Here is a 25,119-nt window from a genome sequence, read left to right as displayed (position 1 = left end):
GTTGCCATAAAATTATTTGCCCCAAAATAAGAAGTGAGATTTTATAAATAGTTAGATAGGACCTTGTACATTTCTTTCTTGCCCTGAAAATTACAGCAATCTCCATTACCAGTGGACTCCAAGAGTCTGAGATTTCTATACACAATGTTTTCATTGGTTGAGCAATGGATGCTTAATGAAATTATTTTGACTTGTGATTTGATTACCTATTTCCTTTGTGATTATAGATTTTATAACAAGTGCAGTTCATTTATTAAATGCATGAAATTTATTTTGCAGCTCTATGAAAAAGTTGCCCTGCTTCTGACGAATTTAGGTGAGTGGAATCTTTTTTATTTCACAGTACTGTACTGTGGTCTGGAAAGTATGTTTCAAAGATTCCTTTCGCTAATGCTGCTGGAAAGAAATATTCCCTTTATTTTCAAATTCATACAACACTTTTTTGTTTGCCTTCAACAGAATAATTTAAATATATCTAGTAATTTTTCTACATAAAGCTTTAAAATCTATCACAAACATTATCTGTCATGAGCTAATGTAATTGAAGGTAGATTTTCTCTTTGTGCACAAAAAATAGCATTACAAAAGTGCATTTGTATAAAGTATCCAATATAATTTAGGAAAGTGTTCATTTGCTATTGCTTATATTTTGTGTTTAATTAAAAATGTATCAAGTTTTTATGGTATATAAACTCACAGCAAAATTAGTTTCTTTGAAGAATGGAAGGCCAGGCATGGTGGCTCATGTCTGTAATCCCAGCACTTTGGGAAGCCTTGGCAGGAGGATTCCTTGAGTCCGGGAGTTCAAGACCAGCCTGGATAAAATAACAAGACCCATCTCTACAAAAAAATTTAAAAATTAGCCAGGCATGGTGGCATGTACCTGTAGTCCCAGCTACTCCTGAGACTGAGGCAGGAGGATTGCCTGAGCCCAGGAGGTCAAGGCTGCAGTGAGTCATGATCATGCCACTGCACTCCAGAACAATCTGGTAGCCAGTAATAACTTGTACATTTATCGCATCTTCAAAATAAAGGAATTGTCCCAATTTTATTAACAAGGTATTGGTCATTGTGCTCTATGCAGTTTGAGAAAATTACATGCTCCCATCCGTAACTTGCTTTAATGCATTCCATAAGAAGCTTGTCCAGAGGAGAAAAAACTCACAAAAGTGTTCCTATTTTTAATCATCATTATGATAATAGATAGCATTTATTGAAACTTTCTATGTGCTGGATACAGAGCTAGGCACTTTACCTTATCTCTTTTAATGTCATTGAAATCTTCCATCACCACCAGTTCTTGCCCAAAAAGACAGAAAGAGGTTTATGTCCATGGAAGAGATAACTGCCCATTGGTAGACAATGTACCCTGTGGTAGCTTGATCCAGGCTAGCAAAAATGCCAGTGGAGTTACAGTCCTGGTCCATCCATGGTGGGGACACCTGGGAACCTAGCCGGCGACCAGGAGACCTTTCCATGTAACCAGGAGTTCAGTAGCAGAAGTAAAACCCTTTAAGAAAACCCTTTAAGAATCCCGTGTCTTTTTGGGTCTCAGCAACAGTATGGCCGTTCCTGAAACTGACATTTTAAGCCATTTTCAATCAGATTCTCTTTCATTCTCCCTTCCCTTCTCAGATATGCTCCCAGAAAGCATTTTGAGTTCTAATTTATGGAAAATGAATTGATGAAGTGAAGTATTAAATGAGAAATTAGAAGCTCAGGGAATGTGGAAGCAGACAAAATGCTATGGTATTAAATACCTTTTCTTAGACATTGCTTGCTCCTAGAATGTAGCTTCTATGAAAGGATAAGTGCGTTTGACATGAGATTTCTAGCTGGAGGTTTGGTCTTGAGGGCAAATGGATCCATGTTTTGATTCACACCATTATGTCCAGATAGCATTTGCTTTATGGATGTTAAAATATGTGGAGATGAGAATTGGCCCCTGACTGAGGTCAGGAAATTATAAGACACAGATGGTGATATGCAGTAAAAGCTCTAAAGATGATGCCACCTCCTTGATATTTGTCCATGAGAATGGAAAATGGGGGATAAGGGTAAAGGCAAAGGAGTCAAATGCTCTTAGCGTTCTATGATATGGATTTGACTCCCTCTTAAGCGGTAGGTTGGTATAATATGAGAACTAGAAGTTGAGACCAAGGAACTCCTTGGAGCTAGGAGGAACTAAGCCTGCATAGACTAACTGGAAAAGAAAAGGCTACTGCAGAGAGCCAGGACTGGGAATGAGGCCTCGACAGCCTGGCTGTCTCTGCTGCTGGCTCTCCGGGTATCCTGTAAGAGTGGAACACTCTAGGTATTCAGTCCTCTCAGATTCTTCCATAGCCACTTCCCATGAGACCCTTGTTGGGTCTGGTCTATGAGCTTGAGGATCCTATGGATGCTCTGTTCCATCACATGCCGTCTGTGGGTAAACTGGAGTCTCCTGCAGCCTCCTCAGGACTCCTGTGTCCCCACCCTGTGTGTGTGGGGAGGGGAAGAGAGGGAGTTGAGAGGGGATGAGATTCGGCCTTTCAAACTCTGCTCACCTTTTGTCCACAGAACAGCCTCGCACAGAGTCTGAGTGGGAGAACAGCTTCACCCTGAAAATGTTTCTTTTTCAGTTCGTCAATCTGAACAGCTCCACATTTTACATCGCATTCTTCCTCGGAAGGTAAGAACCTGACCCCTGCACACCTCCCCAAGCTGAGGACAGAACACTTAGAGGTCACTGACCCATGGGGACAGAGAAGCCCTCCCTTAGGGTGATTTATACAAAGTGTCAAAAGGGAAGAGCATCCTCCTCCTTTCCCTTCCCAAATGTCAAAACCACCCAGCATCCCAGGGAAATCATCTCCACTCAAAACTGCCTGTGCACATTTTGTTGCTAAGCTAAGCAGAGGAAAATAGTTTGTGCGTGTGAATGATGCATCGAAAACTTCTGGCCTCTGTCTGCACCTGAATCAGGGCCCTGGCTTTCACACCTATGACAGCAGGTGGCAAAACGGGGAGGGGGCTGCAGCATGTTCTGGATTCCTGACTTCCCTGAAGAGAGAAGGACATCCTGACAGGAAAGGGGGCAGAAACGGGATGCCAGGGTAACTTTTAAATCCAGCAGTCATGAGGATTTGGGAAAGATTCCCTGTGTAGTGGTAATGTCGCGTGAATTCCCTGACATCTGGAGGCGTTTCAGAGGAGATGGGAACCCAGAAAGGGCCAGGTATAGCGTTCTGGTGAGATCAACACAGCAGTCTCTCCGTCATTTCTAGCTATTCCAGCAGCACAAAACTCCAGGAAAATAGTTCAATAACTTTTTTAACAGCATGACTATTACTCAGAAAGATCAAATGTGTTTAAATCCAGGAGTAAAACTTCTGCTTACACAGGCCAGAGCAATTGATATGCAGCAGAAAATGTTAAAAGTCCACAGCAAGCAGCAAGAACTGGCTTCCGCATTAGGCAGCCTGACAGAAAGGCCAGAAGAGAAATGTCCCCTGGAGAATTCCAGAAGCTATGGTTGTGACAGATCTGGAGGGTTTCCTAATTCCCCCAGACCTACTACTTATTGTAGCAGCACTCACATTGGAGACTGTGCTAAACTAAATGTACTATTCACTGAAAGCTTGGACCTAGAGCACTAATGGCTTGTTTTTCTTTGTGTGTTGAAGATTTACAGGACACCCAGGTGCCTACTTGAGGCTGATAAACAGGTGGAGACTAGAAGAGGTCTGTATTCTCCCATCATTCCTTGTTTCCAACAGACTTGCATTAAACAGCCTTAGGGCAACTTCGTATAGATTAGAAACCAGACACCCTTTCTTCCTCTCCATTGATTCTGGAATTTCTGTGTTTGCTTATCTTGCAGTGCCACCCTAGTGGATGCCTTATTGATCTGTGTATGCAAATGGGTATTATAATGGTGCTAAAGCAGACCTGGAATAATTTCATGGAACTTGGCTACCCGTAAGTACCTTAGTATCAATAATTGAGAGGCAGCATTGCTCATTATTGGCTTTTCTAGGTGTGGCAAGTAAGATAAGCAATGCAGACTCAGCAATTAAGCCAGTGTGTGCACCTGGAACTAAGTGCTCACATTTAGACATCCAAAGGCAGCCATGAAAATCATAAACATTGGCTCTTCTGGGAGATTTAGCACAATTCACATGAACAAATGTGCATATTCTTTAAGGAGCCTCTGTAGGCCCCTAAATATTGGATACTTGCTTGTGAGCCACTTTAAATGATACCTCTGACCTTTCGGGCTCCAGCATTGCAAGTCCTCAGCTATGTATGACACATTAACTACATCTCCACTCTCCCATCCCCATGGTAAACCTGGTGATAACATGTTGACAACAATGAGCAAAAACTTGCATCAACCTTGTACGGATAACCTTGAAATCTGCTGTGTTTGCTCAGTTCTGGTCACTTAAGTTTTAATGGGGACACAAATCAACAATGCTTCTATTTCTGCTTTAATTCCACACCTATTGGTTTCCATGTCAGCTCAATGTCTCTGTAGAGACAAAGAAAACTCAAGGTTTCAGGGAGGACTACTCAGCCAGAACAATTAGCGGGAACTTGGTTCATTTCAGAAAGTCTTTTCTTAGCTCTCTGTCAGAACCAAAGCCAGTAATTTTCTGTTGTTAGATTTATTTTTAGAAATCTTGTTCCAGGCCGGGCGCGGTGGCTCACGCCTGTAATTCCAGCACTTTGGGAGGCCAAGGTGGGCGGATCATGAGGTCAGGAGATCAAGACCATCATGACTAACACAGTGAAATCCCACCTGTACTAAAAATACAAAAAATTAGCCGGGCGTGGTGGCAGGCGCCTGTAGTCCCAGCTACTCGGGAGGCTGAGGCAGGAGAATGGTGCGAAACCAGGAGGCAGAGCTTGCAGTGAGCTGAGATCGCGCCACTGCACTCCAGCCTGGGGAACAGGGCGAGACTCTGTCTCAAAAAAAAAAAAAAAAAAAAAAAAAAAAGAAATCTTGTTCCAAGTATTTGATGTTTTCTATAAAACTTTTAAAAAATAAAACATAAAACAAAAATTATCAGCATTGTGTTCTACATTAAGATATAAACCACAATTAAAATGTCATAGACATCAAGATAATTATATTTTATCTTCTAGTAATAAGAACATAGAGCAAAATTGTAAAGTAGGCAGTTTGTCTTTTATATTCATCCCTTTATTTGCTTCATTTCCCATGTGTTTTGTTTTTTGGCACTTCTACTCCTGGATATCCTTCAACTTTTTCCTTGTACTGCACAGAACACAGACCTGCCTCCACCCTCTCATTTCCTCAATGCTTTCTCATATTACAAAATGCACTCCTGATCACTGCTGACGGTTCCTGTGCTAGCCTTACCAATGCCAGGTGCATGTTACTGGGAGTCAGAGCCCCTGTGGAGAGCTCAAGCCAAAAGCAAGCAAGTCCAGTTGCAGAACTGCAGGTGTCTGTGCACCAAGAGAGGAAGCATTTTGTGGGTTTGCAGATCTTTAGGCCCCTGACGTCAGAGTATGCAGCTCAGCACCCATGTGGCAAGACTGCTCAAGGGTCCTAAATTAAGCCACTTAAGCCAGATATTCCTCAAGATGTCTTGGTATTGCCTTTGTACTGGGATATCCATTTATAGATATTCTCAGTCCTCTATTCAACCCTCATAGGCAATGCCCAACATGAGACAGTTTCATGAATGATTAAAATAAGTTCATCAGGCATTCTGTTTACTTGCTAATAGAAATACTTGAAGTATAGACTCCATTGTTATTTTCTTACCAACCTGAGGCTTTATTTCTTTGATAGCCTGTCCTGAATTTTTTCAAACTATGTTTCTATATTCAAACTCTCCTCTTTCTCATTACCTAAGTCATATGATCAGTTACATTTTTGTAAGAAATTGATCTTTTTGCCCAGGTTAATTCAGAATTGGTGGACTAGAAGAAAAGTACGACAAGAACATGGACCTGAAAGGAAAATAAGTTTCCCACAATGGGAAAAGGACTATAACCTTCAGCCGATGAATGCCTACGGACTCTTCGATGAATACTTAGAAATGAGTATGGAAATATTCTACTTTATTTTATTAATTATAAATTTTAAATCTCCAGATATATTCAACTAAACGTATACTCATTATCATCAAGGTCCTCAGTGCATAGGGATTCCTAAGCCAAACAGAGAGGAAGGCATGTCCTGCTTAAACTATGCTGCACTTATATTTACAGAATCAGATTTCTCTAGAATCAAAGCAAAGCAATTTCTCTTAGCATGTATCTAAGACCATGGGCTTTGGAAGTAAATTATCTGGGTTCAAATCCTAGCCCTATCATTTATTAACTGTGAAACCTTGGGCAATTACTTAATCTGTCTTTGTCTCAGTTTTCTCATCTTTAAAGTGGGAATAATAATAAGAGGAACCATTTCATAGAGTCTTTGTGTGGATTAAATGAGTTAATGCATGAACATGACTTAGAGCAATGCCTAGCTCAGTGTATACATAGCACATGTTACTTATATCACTATTATTCTCTTATTGTTTTTGTCTTCTAGAGGGAAAGACAAATAAAATATCTTAGATAAATTAAGTATATGTATTTTCTTTCATTATTAAATGGAATATGTATATATTTCTTTTCATTTTAAGCTCTAACATAGGAGCGGAAATGAGGGAAGGGCTGGGCAAGATCCATTGCCTCTAAAGGAAGCAGTTTTTTCTGGGCAAATTTGAAATTTAAAGTATTAGTAGAGTTGACGCTTAATGTTTCTTAAATTGCGTATGTTCTAAGTATCTGCTTATGTCTTTAGAGTTTCAATTATAGAATGGCAGAATGATATAACCTGGGGAAGAAATCAATTTGGACATTAAAAATAAAACTTAATAAAGAGAATTCATTAAGAGAACTAACCATTTTGAGATCCCTTAATGGATTCTTCTCCCATAAAGAAGACAATGAACAATAATGTTGGTATATTGAGTGCTTAAAAAGAAAGTTTTATGCGGCTAGAATTTGGTAGTGCTCCAAATACTGAAATATCTTTGCAGCACAGAAAAAATCTCAGAATTATCACAAGCAGACTGATGAGTTCTAACTACTCAAGTCTGTTCTTTTGTTTTTGCTATTTCCTTAATGACTTCCCGACTTTGTTATATACTTTAAAATGTATTCACTGAAGTATAATAGTGAAAAGGTATATGTAAGTGTAGAGATCAATTAATTTTTGCAAATTTTCACACAAATGTAACCAAATCTATGTAGCTGAGAGGTTGGCAAACTATTGCCTGCAGGTCAGATTCAGTCCACTGCCTGTTTTTGTAAATAAAGTTTTATTGGAACACAGCAACTCCCATTTATTTACATATTAATTTGTGGCTGCTTTGGCACTGCAGTAGTAGAGTTGGGTAGCTGTGTCAGAAAGTGCCTGGTCTGCAAAGCCTGAAATATTTACCTTCTGGTTCTTTATTTCTGGGAAATGTTGCTATCCAGTGAGCTAGATCAAGAAATAGATTATTATCAATATCAAAGAAGACTTCTTTGTCCCCTCTTCCATTTATAAAACCCTCTCTAACCACTTTCCTGACTTCTAATACCATACATTAACTTTACCTTTGTTATTCTCCATTTAAATGGAATTGTAGAGTACATACTCTTTTGTAGTTGGCTTGTTTCATTCAATATTATATTTCTAACATTCTCCCATGTTGCTATAGGTAGTAGAACTTCATTTTATTGCTGCATAGTATTCCTAGAATGTAGACCAGGAGCCAAATTATGAAACAGGCAGTTTGTCTTTGACACCCACCCTATCTTTCCTTAGTCATGTGCGGTTTTTTATTTGTTTTGTTTTGTTTTGTTGTTTTGCATTTCCACTCCCAGATGAGCCCCAACTTTGTCCCCTGCTGCTCTGACACAGCACACAGACCCCCATACCACCATCAATCCCTCAACCCTCCACATATCATGAAATGTACTCTTGAGCACTCTAAAAAATAATGTGCTAGGTAACTGCATTTTGACAAAAGCAAAGCCTCTGCCAAGCTTGAGTCAGGAAAAGACAAACGCAAATTTACTTCTAGAAGTGAAGACATCAGTGTGCCAATAGATGAGCTATTTTGTGAGTTTACAGATCTTCTAGGCTCCTGAATAATAATATACTATTATTGGCTGGGCGTGGTGGCTCATGCCTGTAATCCTAACACTTTGGGAGGTCAAGGCAGGTGGATCACCTGAGGTCACAAGTTCAAGATCAGCCTGGCCAATGTGGCGAAACCCCGTTTGTACTGAAAAATACAAAAATTAGCTGGGTGCAGTGGCAGGTGTATGTAATCCCAGCTACTTGGGAGACTGAGGCAGGAGAATTGCCTGAACCTGGGAGGCAGAGGTTGCAGTGAGCCAAGATTGCACCATTGCACTCCAGCCTGGGAAACAGAGCAAAACTCCATCTCAAAAACAAAAACAAACAAACAAAAAAGTACTATTACTTATCCATCCATTCTACTGCTGATAGACACTTGTGTTGTTTCCAGATTTAGGCTCTTATAAATAATACCTTTATGAACATTTTTGTACATGTGTTTTGATTAACATGCATAGATGTTTTTATTAAGAATTTACATAAGAGTGGAGTTGGGAGGCCATAGATATGCATTTGTTTGTCTTTATTAAACACTTGAAAACAGTCTTCAAAACCAGGCTGTGCCAGTTTATACTCTGGCTAACAGTAGAACAGCTCCAGTTATTCCATAAACTTACTAAAACTTGTGTTCATATTTTAGCCATTTGGGTTGGTATGCAGCAGTATCTCATCATGATTTTAACTTGAAATTTTATAATAACTAATAATGCTGAGCAGCTTTTCATATGCTTATAGTCATTTGGATAAACTCTTGTGAATTTATATTCAAGCATGTGTTTTTTTGTGGGTATCTATGTCTTTTCCTTAGTGATTTGTTATTTATATATTCTGGATATCAATCATTTGTCAGATGTATATGTTGCAAATTAAATACCATTTCTCAGTTATTGGTTGACTTCTCATTTTCTTATTGGTGTCTTTAAGTGAAAAGAAATTTCAGTTTTGTTCTTCTTCAAAATTTTTGCCATATAAGTTTTAGAATCAGATTTCTAATTTCTATAAAAATCTTACTGAAATATTAGTTGGGATTAAATTGAACTCCTACATCAATTTGAAGACATTTGATGTTTTCTCAATCCATGAAAATGGTATATCTTTGCATTTATTTATGTCTTTTTATATTTTTATCAGCAATACTTTTTGTAGATTTTAGTATATACGTTTTGTAAAACTTAGATTGATTTCTAGGCCCCTTAGGATTCTTTGCAACTGCAAATGATGTTTTTATTGTTTTATTTTCTAATGTTTTGTTACTAATATTAAATATATAGAAATACTGTTGTTTTGTATGTTTGCTTATGCAAACTTGCTAGCATCTAGTATCAATTATAGTTGCTTATATATTTTTTGAGATTTTCTACCTATATATACATAATTGTATCATCCACAAATAATGATAACTTTACATTTTCCTTTTTAGTCATTATGTATATATTTTTTTGTTCTTGCCTAAATGCACTAAGACCTTTTATATAATGCTGGATAAAACTGGTGATACTGGACATCATTGTTTCCGACCTGAGGGTGAAAGTGTTCAATATGTTACCATTAAGTGTAGTGCTAGCTGTATTGTTTTGTACATACTTTTTATTGTTTTCTTAAAGAAGTTTTCATATATCCCTAGGTTGCTGAGAGTTATTATTATGACTAGTATTATGTTATATCATGTCATTTTCCTGAGTCTATTGAAATGATTATGTGATTTTTAAAGAAATGTTACTAATGTAGTGGATTTCATTGATTCTTTTTTGTTGTTAAAAAGTCGTTAAATTAACCTAGCAAACTTGGAAAAAAATGCCCACTTGGGTCATGATGCATTTTTTTAATTACCAAGTTCAATTTGCTGATATTTTGCTTCTAATATTTATATACAAATTCATGGAAGATGTTACAGTGTAGTTTTTCTTTCTTGTAATGTTTCATTCAGATTTGGGTATCATTTTTATGATAGCTCTTTAAAATGATTAGGTAATGTTTTTCTCTTAAACAGTTTACATAAGATTACTATTATTTCTTTCTTACATACTTGGAATAATTTACAATGAAGTAGCAGGACCTGAAATTTTCTTCATGAGAAGAACTTTAATTATAGATTTATTTTACTTAATAGATATAGGACTATTTCAGTTTTTATTTCTTCTAGCATCTGTTTTCATAAGTTGTGTATTAGTTGTGTATTTTTTCAAGAAATTTGTTCATTTCATCTAAGTTTTCAAACTTAGTAGCACAAAATTGTTTATATATCTCCTTATTAACTTTTTATATATCTAGGGCATATAGTGATGCCCTTTCTTTTACTTATAACTTCATAGTTTGTGCTTTTCTCCCTTTTTTAAAACATTACCTTAGAGGTTTATTAATCTTTTCAAAAGAAAAACTAACTTTGGGCTTTGTTGATTTTTCTTTACTACACCTTTGCCTTCTGGTTCATTCATTTCTGCTCTTTATTTCCTTCCTTTACTTCCTTTGGGCTTAGTTTCACTTTTTTTCTCAGCATCTCAAGATGCTGATTTTCAGATTTTCTTTTTTTCTAATATAGGGATTCAAAGCTATAATGTTCTCTATAAATACTGCTTTGGCTGTATCCCACAAGTTTTCATATGTTGTATTTTATTAGCAAAACATTTTCCATTTCCCTTGTAATTTATTTTTGACTATACATTTTGAAGGAATGCATTAGTATCAAAACATCTAAAGAGTTTTGATATATTGCTCTGTCATTGATTCTAATTTAATTACACTGTTATCAGAGGATATTCTCTCTGTTATTTCAGTCTTTTGATATTGTGTGTATATATATAAAGATTTTATATATATATATATATATATATATAAAGATTTACCTTATGCTTCTTTATACCATCTGTGTTGATATATGTTTCAAGTGTGTTCTGCAGTTGGTTGTTTGGTATAATGCTCTATATTTTTATGTCAATTCGGCAAGATTGATTAATTGTGTTTTTCAAATCTTCTAAGTCCTTGTTAAATATTGTGCCTCTTATCTACTAGTTACATACTTGAAATCCACAAGTATGATTGTGGATTTATCTTACTCTATTTTTAGTTCTGTCAACTTTTGCTTTATGTATTTTGAAACTGGGTTATTATGTACATACAAGTTGAATTATTCTGACTTACTGTTGAATTGATGTTTTTATCATGATGTAAAGTAATTATTTAATAATACAACACTTTGAGGATGTGATGGGCAAGAGGCTGAAGAGCTAACCTTAAAACCTTTCAAAGGGCAGGACTGAGCCTTTTACTGCCTCTCAGAGCTAAGGAGATAGGGACCCACCAGGTTCTCAATCACAGCAAAGGAACAAGAACAAATCAAAGGTGGACTAAGCTTTACAAAAACTCTATGCCAGCACTAGCCCAGCTTAATCTGTGACCAGCTTTAAGTGATTTTTCTTATCTGCCTAACATCACCAGGGGGAATTCTTTATGGTAGAAAAGAACATCACTAAGAGCGGAGTATCACAAATTTATTCCTAAAGAGCTAGATAGTAAATAATTTTGGCTTTTTGAGCCAATAGCACAATCAAGGCTATTATGTAGACTCTTTTACAGCAATTTAAAATATAGCCTTTTAAAATATAAAAACTATTCTTAGCTCACAGGTAGTTAAAAAAGAAAATCAGATGGTTGGTCAAATTTGGCCACAGGCCATAGTTTGCTGACCCTTGATCTAGAGCCTCTACATGTGTGGCATACAATAAAAAGATTACTAGGTATGCAAAAAGGCAAGAAAATGTGACTAATAAGAGGGAAAAGGAGACCCAAAGATGATTCAGAAATTGGGTTTAGCGCAGAGACTTTCAAATAGCTATGATTTATATATAAAAATAGAAGAAAATATTGACAAAAATGGTTGAAAAATTGAGACTTTTAAAAGAGAATTAAAATCTATAAAAATAATTCTAGAATTGCAAAATATAAATCTGGAATTAAGAACTCATTTGATATGTTTAATAGCAGATTGAGGCTGGGTACGGTGGCCCATGCCTGTAATCCCAACACTTTGGGAGGCCAAAGTTGGTGGATCACCTGAGGTCAGGAGTTCGAGACCAGCCTGACCAACATGGCGAAATCCTGTCTCTACTACAAATACAAAAATTAGTGTGGTGGTGTGTGCCTGTAATCCCAGCTGCTCTGGAGGCTGAGGTAGGGGAATCACTTGAACAGAGGAGGCAGAGGTTGCAGTGAGCTGAGATCATGCTATTGCACTCCAGCCTGGGCGACAAGAGCAAAACTCCACCTCAAATAAAAGAAAGAAAAAAATAGTAGATTGACTCAACATAAGACAGTAAATTAGTGAACTTGAAGACAAGTCAATAAAAAGAAAATCCAAACAAGCCCAGAGAAAAGAAAAGAAAAACAGAGCAGAAAACATAAGAAACATGCAAAACAGCCAAAAAGTCTGAAATATTTGTAATAGAAGTCCCAGAAAGGAATAAAGAAAGAGGAAAAGTGATATTTGAAGAGGTAATGTCTGAGAAGGGGTAAACTAAAAGGAGGTAAACTTATATATTAGAATATAAAACAGTTAAAAGTTTAACTAGATCTATATAGATCAAGATAATATCTCAAAATTATCATGTGATATGAACAGAGCAAAAAAATTGTAAATAATGATATCATTATGTAAAGTTTAGGCACAAAAATTATTTACGTGATATATGCACTATGTATAATTTATTGCTATATGGGCATTTATGTGTGTGTGTGTGTGTGTGTGTGTGTGTATATATATATAAATGAACTGGAAGGATGCATGCAAAACTCATGTCAGCAATTGTCTCTGTGAAGGGAGAGGAAACCACTCAAGAGCAAAAATAGAGGAGAATTCAGTTTTATCTATATAGTATTTATTTTATTTATAAAAAGATATTAAGCAGGTATGACAAAATGTTACCAAGAGTTAATACTAACATTTCCATAGGTATGTGGAAGTTTGTTATATCATTCTTTATGCTTTCCAATATTTAAAAGTTTTTTGCCAAGGAATTTTTTAAAATTAATCTACCTGTATTGTAGAAGTCTCTTCCCTTGAAAAAAAAAAAAAGCAGCCATTAATGGGCATTATAGTTAATCACTTCAAGACCAATATCATGTGGGTCACCTTTGTGCTATGTAAAAATGATTAGTTGGTTTGATTTTAGGCCATAATATTCAACTAGATAATGAAACTGATTAGGTGTCAGATAAACAAAAACTACCAATGAACTAAACACATTTTCCTTTTAAACTTGCAGTTATTTTCAATATAAATACAACCTGAAAGAACTAAACTCTAGTTGCATTTTTCTGTCGGTAACATCCAGTACTGTTAGTGATCGTAAGAATTATCTCTGTCAGTTTTATTTCTACCTGATAGGTTTTCATTGTGTTCTGGCTTTTCTTCATTGTAATTACATGTCAGTCATTGAACTAGCATTATTTGATACCTGACAAGTCCTTCTCATACACAATACTCCTGTAGTGAGTATGTAGGAAAAAGAAACATAAAAAAGTTGCTGTTTCTACTTTCATGAAGCTCACTGCAAAAGGAGGAAAAGGCAAAACACCATAAAATCAAGACAAAATAAGTTTTATGGTGGTGAGCAGAGTTGTGGCAGCTACAGAGGAGGTAGTAATTACAATTACGGAAGACTCAAGAGGGTGCATTTGAGTGTTCTCTTGAAGGAAGAATGACTACTTTATCAAAGTAGTCATAGAAACACTAAGTGCATATATGATGTATACCCATAAAATCAGAATTGGCTACTAGTGTAGCCGGAGTAGAGGATTGTTTGGGAAACCTGTTTTCTTTGTGGAGTGTATTTGGACATGAGGCTTGGAAGTTTGCTTAGAGTCAATTTACTGAGATCCTTGAATGGCGTGGTGAAAAGTGTGGGATTTATTCTGCAGCCAGTGAGAACCTACTGAAACATTCTTTGTAGGGAGATGAGTGATGGGGTTGAACCAACATTTTAGACACACTGACAGCAGAATGATAGGGCAGGGAGCTGAAAGTTTGGAGGCAGAAAAAGCCAGTTAGAAAATCAGAGTCTGAACTCAAGTGGGGACAGTGCAGAAGAGGGAGAAATGAGAGACATTTTTGAAGAGTAATTGTCAGGACTAGGAGGCTAATGGTTCTGAAGGCTAAGCTAGCCGAGACCTGGTTTTTATGCAAGTTGATTCTGAAGGGAGGAAAGGAGGAGGGACATAAAAGGATAAATATGTTCAAGGATGAGGTTCAGAGATTGGTTTGGGGAGTGCTGTTTCTGTAGCATAACAGACAACTGGCAATTCCCTGAAAAGAGTCAGGGTTAGAGATAGAGAATTGAGAACCCTTATCAGAGAGATAATAATGAAGTCATGGGAGTAGATGGACTTACTAAAGAAAGAGAGAAGGCAAGAGAAAAATAAAACCCAGGTCGAAAGAGAAGGGAATGCCCACATCTATTGGTGCATAAAGAGCCACCTAGCACAAGCACCAAGTGTGAATGTGACCAAAGACAGGGGACACCTGGAGGTGGCAAAATAACCAAGATGAGGTAGATGGATTTTGCAGAACTCTGGAGCTACACCACTGAGATTAGCGTCCCTTCTTAGTTACTTGTTTTGGGCAAGTTACCTGACCTCTTTGTGCCTCAGTTTCCTTACCTGTAAAATGAGGATAATAGTACCCACCACATAAGGTTGTCATGAAAATTAAATGAGTTAGTGTATATGAAGTAATTAGAACAATGCCTGTTTTTACATAGAAAATGATATGTATGTGTAATCATTGTTTTGTTATTGTTACTTTCTAAAATCAGATTTGTAAATATATTTTTACTATTTTTACAGTCATATATGTATATATACATAGTCATTCAAACAGCCAAATACTTCTCGTCCATGATGCCCAGTAAATTTTATTTTTTTTATTTTCCATTATGATGACTGGTTGTTTTGCATCAGAAACCACCCCCTTTTAAAATAAATTTTATTTTGAAAGTTGCAAAAAGAGTAGTTTCTATACTTTACCTTACTTTTGCTAATGTTAATATCTTACATATTTATTAAAACTAGAAAAGTTAAGAATACAATGCTATTATCTAATCTACAGACCTTATTTGAATTTTGCATTTTCCCAGTAATAACTTTTCTCTTGTTCACAATACTTCCAAGATCCAACATTACATTTAGATGTGTTGTCTCCTTAGTTCCTTTTAATCGATGACAATTCCTCAGTCTTTGTTTTTCATGATCTTGACATATTTGCAGAGTATTTGTCAGTAGTTTTGGAGAAGCTCCCTTCAGGTTTGTCTCATGTGTTTGCATAATTGTGTTGGGGTTATTCATTTTTGGCAAGAATACCACAGAAATAATGTTATACCCTCCTCAGTGCATCATATCGGGGTGTATAACATCATTATGTCTTATTACTGGTGATACTAGCTTTGATCACTTGGTTAAAATGATGTTTTCGGCTGGGCACGGTGACTCACACTTACAATCCCAGCACTTTGGGAGGCCGAGGCTGGCAGATCACAAGGTCAGGAGTTTGAAATCAGCCTGGCTAACACAGGGAAACCCTGTATCTACTAAAAATACAAAAATTAGCTGGTCATGGTGGTGGGTACCTGTAATCTCAGCTGCTCAGGAGGCTGAGGCAGGAGAATCGCTTGAACCCAGGAGATGGAGGTTGCAGTGAGCCGAGATCATGCCACTACACTCTAGCCTGGGTGACAGAGCTCAACTCCATCTCAAAAAACAAAAAGATGTTTTCCAGGTTCCTCTGCTAAAAAGTTACTGTTTTTCCCTTTGTAATTAGTAAAAATTATGTGAGGAGATACTTTGAGAATCTGCAAATATCCTAGTTTCTTCAGTATACTTTCCTCTACTAATTTTAGCGTGCTTTGATATTTCTTGCCTACAAAAATTATTACTGTGATGTTTGACTAATGGTGATTTTTTAATTTTCATCATTCCTCCTATATTGATTAATTATAATTCTACCATAAGGAAGAGCCACTCCTTATCTCCCCTTTATTTATTTAATCACTTATTTATGTAAGTATATATTTATATCAGTCTGGACTTAGATACTTAGTCTTTGGGCTATAATCCCATGCTTTCTTTTTTTTTTTTTTTTTTTGTTGAGACAGAGTCTCGCTTTGTCGCCCAGACTGGAGTGCAGTGGCCGGATCTCAGCTCACTGCAAGCTCTGCCTCCCGGGTTCACGCCATTCTCCTGCCTCAGCCTCCTGAGTAGCTGGGACTACAGACGCCCGCCACCTCGCCCGGCTAGGTTTTTGTATTTTTTAGTAGAGACGGGGTTTCACCGTGTTAGCCAGGATGGTCTCGATCTCCTGACCTTGTGATCCGCCCGTCTCGGCCTCCCAAAGTGCTGGGATTACAGGCTTGAGCCACTGCGCCCGGCCCTATGCTTTCATTATTAATATTGTTTCATACAAATTGTTCCAGATTTGGCTATTAGGGGTGCCTTCAAGTTTGTTCTGTGTCCTGTTGGCATGTCCCCATCGTTTTTTGAGCATTTCCTTCCTTTCTGGCATCACAAGATGTCCCAGACTTCTCTTGTATTGTCCCTACCATCATAGCTCTGGAATCAAACCTTCCTCCAAGGAACACTGATTCCTTTGGTTAGACAATGATATTTAGGAAACAAGATCTGGATCCTAGGTCCAGATCTCATAGCTCCCAGGATTCCATTGCTTCCAGGCCCAGGAAGTGCCTCTTTTTCCTGTCTCCTGGCCATCTTTCTGGAAGAGATGTCCCCTGTGCATCTGTATTGGGAAAAATGGGACTTAAGACAATAACGTATTCAGATTATGATCCCTTTGAAAATAGTAATGGAAAACCAATACTGTCTGTTATTTTTCCTTTTTTCTTTCTAGTTCTTCAGTTTGGATTCACAACTATCTTTGTGGCAGCTTTTCCCCTAGCACCACTTCTGGCCTTACTGAATAACATAATTGAAATTCGACTTGATGCTTACAAATTTGTCACACAGTGGAGGAGACCTTTAGCTTCAAGGGCCAAAGACATAGGTAAGTTGGATTTACATATGTTTTTAAAATAAATATTAAACATCTGGCAGGTAAAATTTTAAAAGCCACAAACTTCAGATTTTTAAATTATGGTTTCCATGTAAGATGATTCACCTAATTTTTGCAAAGAATAATTGTATTAGTTTTAAATAATATTAGACAAGAAGTAAAGCTGCTATTTGGAGGTTTGTAATTTCCAGTGCTAGAGAATTTGTGCTTAAATAGTTTCTCAATTTGGTTATTTCTATCTTAAGATGCTTGAATCTAAAAATTTAGATTTGTTATCACTTATATTCTTTTTGAAATAGATCTTCCCTTTGCTTAACTTTGATTTGGTCTTTCCTAAATGTTTGCCTGATTTTCATGAAGTATAATCCAGTTTTTCTAATGGCAGAGATTAACTTTGGTATTTGACTAGAGATGTTGAGTTGAATCAGACGCAGCCCCAGTGAGAGTTGCCTGAGATCAAAGACTGTCTTTTATTCATCTCTGCATCCAGTGCTTAGCACAGAGCAGGCAGTCACCCAGCCAATATATGTGGAAGAGAATTGCATGTGGATGTTATTGCTAATGCTGTCTTTTAACCTCCGTGTGAAACAAACACGCATTCTGTGAGCACCTACCCTGGGTCAGTGTGTCATGGGCAAGGCCCACAAAGATGGACAGAAGGGATGCTATCCATACCCTTAAGGAGCTCCCAGTCTGGTGGGGCTTGACATTATGTGTGCTGATCCTATCAGATGGTATTTTGGTGCCTTATCATTGACTAGAATTCTCTGCCTCATGTCTGATCCTGACTATTAAGTCATGAGCATATAGACACTCCCATAGAAACTTCCTCAATGCCAAGTTGTTTGCACAAATCCTTCCTCCTGGTTGCAACTGTCAGTATTTGGAAAGATGAAGAATGGACCCATGAAAAGGACTTTTAAAAATGAATTCCCATTTTTTCATAATTATTACCTCTGCTTTGTGTATGGAACTAATACGACACTTCTATTTGAATAGGAATTTGGTATGGAATTCTTGAAGGCATTGGAATTCTCTCTGTTATTACAAATGCATTTGTCATAGCGATAACATCTGACTTTATCCCTCGCTTGGTGTATGCCTATAAGTATGGACCTTGTGCAGGCCAAGGAGAAGCTGGGCAAAAGTAAGTTTGCTATAAAACCATTATACAATTTCTATTTCCTAGCCATTTTTTGAGGTTGGACACTCAGACAGAAGACTTTGCACTGGAGAATATGGAATACATGCCCAGAAGGAGAGACCTGTGATAGGGAAGGTGGAATTATGATTTATTATAAATAATAATAATAACACTGTCAGCCAAAGAAAACGTGTCCTCATCTACCGAAGAGTTGGAGGACATACAAGTCAGACAGGTTTTAGATGGAATCCAATGTAAGAGTAGCAATTAATCATTTTCCCTACCCCCGACCTCTGCCCACTATGAATTTAGAAATGTGTTGGCCGGGCGCGGTGGCTCAAGCCTGTAATCCCAGCACTTTGGGAGGCCGAGACGGGTGGATCACGAGGTCAGGAGATCGAGACCATCCTGGCTAACACAGTGAAACCCCGTTTCTACTAAAAAATACAAAAAAACTAGCCGGGCGAGGTGGCGGGCGCCTGTAGTCCCAGCTACTCGGGAGGCTGAGGCAGGAGAATGGCCTGAACCCGGGAGGCGGAGCTTGCAGTGAGCTGAGATCCGGCCACTGCACTCCAGCAAGGGGGACAGAGTGAGACTCCGTCTCAAAAAAAAAAAAAAAAAAAAAGTGTGATATGCTAATGTGAATATCAAAAAAGTAGTATATGATGTGTGTATAGTTATATCATTTTATGAGTTTGCAAAAGGACAGTTACAATCTGATTTACATTGTGTCATTATGTGTAGACTCTGCAGATCTTACATAGGAAATATGGAACTATGTACTGAGTAGCCAGTAGGTCCTCAATAAGTATTTGTGGAATAAGTAAGTGAAAGACCTTTTCCTGGGTATTGACCTGACCAATGTCTATATTACCCCAAGCAGGTTGGATGGACTAAACTCCCTGGGAGGGGGATCAATTCTATGGCATTGCCTCAATGGTTTGCGAAGCCAGGGAAGTCTACATATGGTCAGATAAAGCCTAGTCAAAATTATAACACATCCCCTAGCTTTCATTCCTGTACCTTGGAAAAAGGACAAGTAGTCTTAACATACTTTAAAAATCCCTGTTTGGCTAAAGCCAAAATAATTAAATTCTTATTATGGGATTTAGATGTCTATAGGTCAGAGTGAGATGTGTTTGGGGATCACAGGGTCTTCTTAATAACCCAGAAATCACCCTCCATGGGCTGCTGTCTACTTACACAAGCAGCCCTGGTTTACTAGCCTGAGCCAGATTGATTTGTCCTCTGCAGCCATGGTAGCTGATCGACCCCAAGGAGTTGAGTGCCACCAAATCCAATCAACTGAACTCATGCAAACCTGGTCTGGGTCCAATTTCATTACTCATGCAAACCTGGCCTGGGTCCAAGTTCATTATTAATCCTACATAAATGGGCTACGGCGTGAATGATTGAGAAATATCATAAAGCTCACAATCCAGTTATTTGAAAAGGCTTCTATAAAGTTCTTGACTACTATAAGCGTGTGGCCAGCCACACTAATTATCTAGCAACTTTCAGTGAGTATACCATCCCATTTTAAGAGAAATTTAAAGACACGTTATTTTGCCCAGGCATTTCTTTCTAATTGCAACTGCCGTTGACATTCTCTGCTTGGCTTAGCCTAAAAAAGCTTACCTTCACTGAAACCATTTTCACATATGATTTGATTCTCAAAACAGCCCTGGGAATGGGACGTGCATTATTATCTTCACTTTGAGGAGCAGGAAAAGATTAAAAAAGGTTAAGCCCAGAATCACAAGGCAGAGTAACCCTGGGAGCCCATGTGAAGGTAGAACCTCGACTCACTCTCCATCTGCACCTCACAGCCCTTGAGGCTGTCTCGTAACAGTAAACCCCCTGGGGTTTCCGTCTCAGTGGTGTTTCTGTTCTTTCCCAAATTCAAATATGGTGAAATCTACCTTGTTTTACAGGGAACCAAAAAATAAAATGGGAACCTTTATGCACAATTGATAGTGAATCAAAGCTTTAGAATTTTAACAACCTATTAGATTTAAGACAATGTCCACAGCGATTAAAGTGTACCTAATAGCCTCCTTATATCAATTTTATTGGGCTCTTCAGAGCTTTTCTTTTCTTTCTTTCTTTTTTAACCTTTCTTTTTGACTTAGCCTTCTGCCACTTTCAATTTATATATCTGCCTTTTGTTTTCTAATCCCCTGGTCATTTTTCATGTTTTCGAATAGTTAAATTTATGTATGTTTCTTCATGAATCTTATTTTCTGCCTCACTGGCCACTCTATTACTTTTCAGGGTTTTTTTTTTTCTTTTTCCCATTTAGAAATGCTTTAGAAATTACTGAACTCATAAGAGTAGCAGAATTGTCAAGGTATAGAAAGTCATAATAAGCCTTTGGGGTAGTACAGTGATTGCTGGCTCATCCCTTTCTTATGTATTAAAGGATTTAAAAGAATAAGCAGCGAATGGCTTTTACAGCAGAATTCTCACATTTAAATGAGTGTGTGGTCATCTCAGAAGTTACATGGAAGAGATATGCACCCTAATCCAAATGGCACTACCCTATATAAGACATTTTCTAGATCTTTCTTGGAAGTGCCTACAGAGGCCATCTACCACTCCTTTAAGAAAAATGACTTTATATTGAGAGGAAACCCTTCCTTTGTCTGTTACTTTTTTCTTGGTACTTCTCAATTCTCCCTGATCATCAGTGTAGCCTCATCTCCCTCTGTCTCATTGAGAGCTGGTTGTGGGTCACAGTGAGAGTATATAGCATTCCTGCCAGTAAACCCAGTGACAGGCATGGGCTCTCTACTACCTGTGACCTTCCTGCTATAACAATGGGTCGGTGAGTTGATACTTGCATGCCACTAGCTGAACTTTATACAGCAAAGTGTGAGAAATCTCACTTGCCTGAATTGATGACCACCTCGACTATTTGGTTTTGGCAATAGATGTCGGCAATAACTAACAGTCTACAAAAGGTGAAAGGAATTAGTGAAATGCCTAGCATCCATTTTTTCCCCAATTATGGCAATGATATGGAAGGAAGACATACACAGCTGATAACTGTGTGTTCATACACTAGGTACACATTTAATGTTTTGCACTCAGGAGTAATTACCCACTAAAGACACATTTTCAACTGGGATTTATGACAGTCATTACATGCATAGGCCAATGAGACAGGTGTTTTATTTAAATTTAAATTTTCTGAATGGAGTTTTGGAGCAGAACAACCAATGGACAGTAGTGTTAGTCTTGATAAAGCCTTGGGGCTGGTCTGTGAGGTAAGAGTGCAGGAGGGGTCATGAATATTCCATTTCAGTGCTGGGCCTTTTTTATTCACCAGTTCCCAGAACACCGTTCCCTTCCCACAGCTCAGATCTTTAGAAAGACTCTGCTAAAACTTACTCCCTCTCTGTGACAGCTAATCATCATCAAGGCACTCATTTATTTTCATGTCCAGTTCTAGACAGTTCGTAGGTAAGGGAGACATCATTCCAAATTACCTTTTCAGCGAGTAGTAGGGGAGGCCTGCTGCCATTTGGATTAAGGCATGTTACACACCCCCTGACCATTTGTTTTCACCTATGAGTGACTTGACAAATGGGCCCTTCAGCTTGGTTCATTTTTTTTAAGGCCATGATAAAGCCAGTGATTTGTCTTGAGCAAGGCAACACGCAGAACCCATGTGTTCTCACAACTGTGTTCATGTCATCATTTAGGTTTAGTGTTCAGCAGCTTGGAAAAATCATGCCAGACGTGTTAATGAAGAGAATCGGAAGATCATTATTTATTCATTCAATCAGTAATTATTTATTGACCCCCTGTGAGATGCAAGAAATAAATAAAATGAATAATCACCACCCATGTTTATCTTACTTATAGGCTAAGATCTGTATTACGTGCTACACATTCATCATTTAATTTAATCCCCTCAACAACCCTATGAGGTGAGAACTTCTGTCACTTTAAGAAGTTACATAAATCGGGTGTAGTGACACATGCCTTTAGGCCCAGCTATTCAGGAGTCTGAGGTGGGAGAATTGTTTGAGCCTGGGAGGTCAAAGCTGCAGTGAGCCATGATCGCACCACTGCACTCCAGCCTGAGCAACACAGCAAGGCCCTATCTCAGAAAAAAGAAAAAAAAAAAGAAGAAGTTATATAATGTGCCAACATTACATGACTAGAAACCAGCAGAACTAAGATTTGACCCCAAAACCCAAGCTTTTGTATGTAAAACACTGTTTAAAGAAAAATGTATACAGGATGTATCTAAGTGCTAATTTCACCCAAAGTTTCAAACATTGTTATCTCGGTAAGTGCATATGTTCGCCACAATGTTCAATATGTAAAACTGTTCAGACACTGGTAGAAAAGATGTTTCTGAGAGTACTGCTTGCTATCATACTTTTAAAACGTCCATTTTCTTGAGTGGAATTATTGACAGAATGATTAAATCCTTGATTTTATCTACTCATTCAATCTAGAATGATCGATAGAATCACATACTTTAGTTTCCTCCAATCAGATCAATTCAATATTTATGGGATTCCTACACTGTGTAAGACTGTCCTAAGTCATAGGATACATAAATACCTAAGATACCTGCTCTGCTCTCAAAAAACTGCAGTCCAAAGGAGAGGGCATATATGTATGCTGCCAACTCTAGTACAAGCAATCTGGTAATGGTGGACTAAGTATAATGGTACTACGGAGAGAGGGAAAGGAGTGAGACATTGTGACTGGAATGATTAGGTTGTCTTCCTAGAAGGAGTGGTGTTTCAGGTGGCCACTGAAGGATAAATACTATTTCCACTTGTAAAAGAAGAGGTAGGGAATTCTAACAGAAAAGATAACGAGCAGAGGATGAAAACATCAGAAGCTTTCAGGGAATCTAGTCCAGCATGACTGTAGCATGAGATATGAGTTGGTGAGAGGGGGTCATATGCACACCAGACATATTTGGAACATTTTGGGAATATCTATAAACATATATAAAACCACTAATGAGGAACTGTGTTTATGTGTATCATCAACAAAAGAAGCTGTGACTTACATATAATTTATGCCCATCATGTAATGCTGCTTTTTACCTATTTCACTGAAACATTAATTGGAGTAGAGATGTTCTGTATGATGATTCTGCAGAAAAAGACAAGAACCAAAACAAGCAACTTGTTCTGATTGAACATACCTAGGGCTTTCCAGCACATCCCAACCTGAGTTCTGTTTGACAAGGAAAGGCCAGTTACAGGCATTTACAATTGCAGGGACGTCTGGGAAGCAGGGTCTTCGGGGAACTGGATACAGAGAAGGTGATCAGTGTCCTAATGGTAGAATTTGCTTCCTCTTATAGGTGCATGGTTGGCTATGTGAATGCCAGCTTGTCTGTATTTCGAATTTCTGACTTCGAGAACCGATCTGAGCCTGAATCAGATGGCAGTGAGTTCTCGGGGACTCCTCTTAAGTACTGCAGGTGAGTGTGGCACCCAGCGTGGCTCTGAGTAAGCTGAGCTGGCTCCACCGTGGAGAGATTTTACTCTGAAGGCCCCTTCTGGCTGAGTGTGTTTAAAGCAGTGACTGTCAATCTCAACAATGCATTAAAAGCACATGGAAAATTTTCAAGCCTTCTCTTGCCCGGGATGCATCCCAAACCAATTAAAACAGAATGTCAGGCGGTGGAACTCAGAAACCAGGTGCAGTCAGAATTGAGAACTGCTGGCTTAAAGGGAAAAACCAAAAATATAGTAGTGAAGGTTATACCCTGGCTCCAGGGACTCAGGGACAGACAATCCCCATGGGGGTTGAGTGACAGCTGTTGAGGGCACTTGTCTTTGTTCTGCTTCTCTCTCTTGCCCAGAGTATATCACATCACATTTCTAAATGTTGAACAACTCAGAAGCATGTGGAAAGAGGCCCAGTTCATTTCAGGTTCCACCACAGTAGCCTCTGCAACATGTGCTCATTCTCTCTTTCTCTCCCTCTAAAACGAAATTAATTAAACTGTTCCTCTTGATGTGTATCTATACAAACATACATGAAGGAGAATTGGTTGAGCACCTACTCTGTGCCAGAAACTGTTACTCCACTTAATCATCACATCAGCTTTCTAAGTTAGGCAATATTATCTCATCTGACAGATGATAAAACCATTCACTAAAAGCTCAATGAGATTACTTGTATAAAGCTCTTGAAGAGTCCAGATGACACCTTTTTCTCTTAATACTTTGATGTTATAAGAATTTTGTGAGCTCACACCTGTAATCCCAGCACTTGGGGAAGGCAAGGTGGGAGGATCACTTAAGTCCAGGCAGTCAAGGCTGCAGTGAGCTATGATAGCACCACTGCATTCAAAGTATGGAGCAAGACCTTGTCTCAAAAACAAAACAAAGAATTTTGGAGATCCCCATCATGACAGTCTATGTTCTCCCTGTAATCAAAGCCACAAGGAAGAACAGCCGTCGAGTCCTAGATGCTTTGACATAGGGACTTTCGTAATGATTCGCTTCAATCCATCATCTTACAGAGGGTGAGGCTGAGGACCAGAAATGGTAATTGATTTGTCTGGAGAGATACAACAAAGCTAGAGTAGAATTCAAGGCTCCCAACTTTCATCACAGTGTTCTTTCAAGTAGCTTCATTAGTGGACGTGCCACACGATGTGGATATAACTCTCTCCCACCTGCCACACAGCCCGGAAAGGACTCTAGACAGAGTCATCGTAGTGAGGCTCCAGCGTCACTCTTTCTGGCATTAATAATGCTTAGGGATGGGAATTTTCAGCTTTCTGTGAACCAAAAC

General features: G+C 38.2%; 1 protein-coding gene across 8 annotated transcripts in view; it reads left to right on the top strand.

Moving 5' to 3' along the window:
- LOC105493844 (anoctamin 4) overlaps nucleotides 1-25,119 on the top strand; it is a 380,690-nt gene that overhangs the window by 346,028 nt on the left and 9,543 nt on the right. For all 8 annotated transcript variants that reach the window (XM_011761778.2, XM_071071254.1, XM_011761784.3 and 5 more), the window contains 8 exons: nucleotides 280-316; nucleotides 2,560-2,671; nucleotides 3,666-3,723; nucleotides 3,863-3,960; nucleotides 5,918-6,060; nucleotides 17,028-17,180; nucleotides 18,189-18,336; nucleotides 23,675-23,794. In XM_011761778.2, the coding sequence (XP_011760080.2) occupies nucleotides 280-316; nucleotides 2,560-2,671; nucleotides 3,666-3,723; nucleotides 3,863-3,960; nucleotides 5,918-6,060; nucleotides 17,028-17,180; nucleotides 18,189-18,336; nucleotides 23,675-23,794 (869 nt within the window). The remainder of the gene's footprint in view (nucleotides 1-279; nucleotides 317-2,559; nucleotides 2,672-3,665; nucleotides 3,724-3,862; nucleotides 3,961-5,917; nucleotides 6,061-17,027; nucleotides 17,181-18,188; nucleotides 18,337-23,674; nucleotides 23,795-25,119) is intronic.

This window comes from Macaca nemestrina, chromosome 10 (assembly GCF_043159975.1).
Source record: "Macaca nemestrina isolate mMacNem1 chromosome 10, mMacNem.hap1, whole genome shotgun sequence".
Classification (NCBI taxonomy): domain Eukaryota; kingdom Metazoa; phylum Chordata; class Mammalia; order Primates; family Cercopithecidae; genus Macaca; species Macaca nemestrina.
The sequence above is the reverse complement of the archived record's forward strand: the minus strand, read 5'-3'. Positions and strand labels throughout refer to the sequence as shown.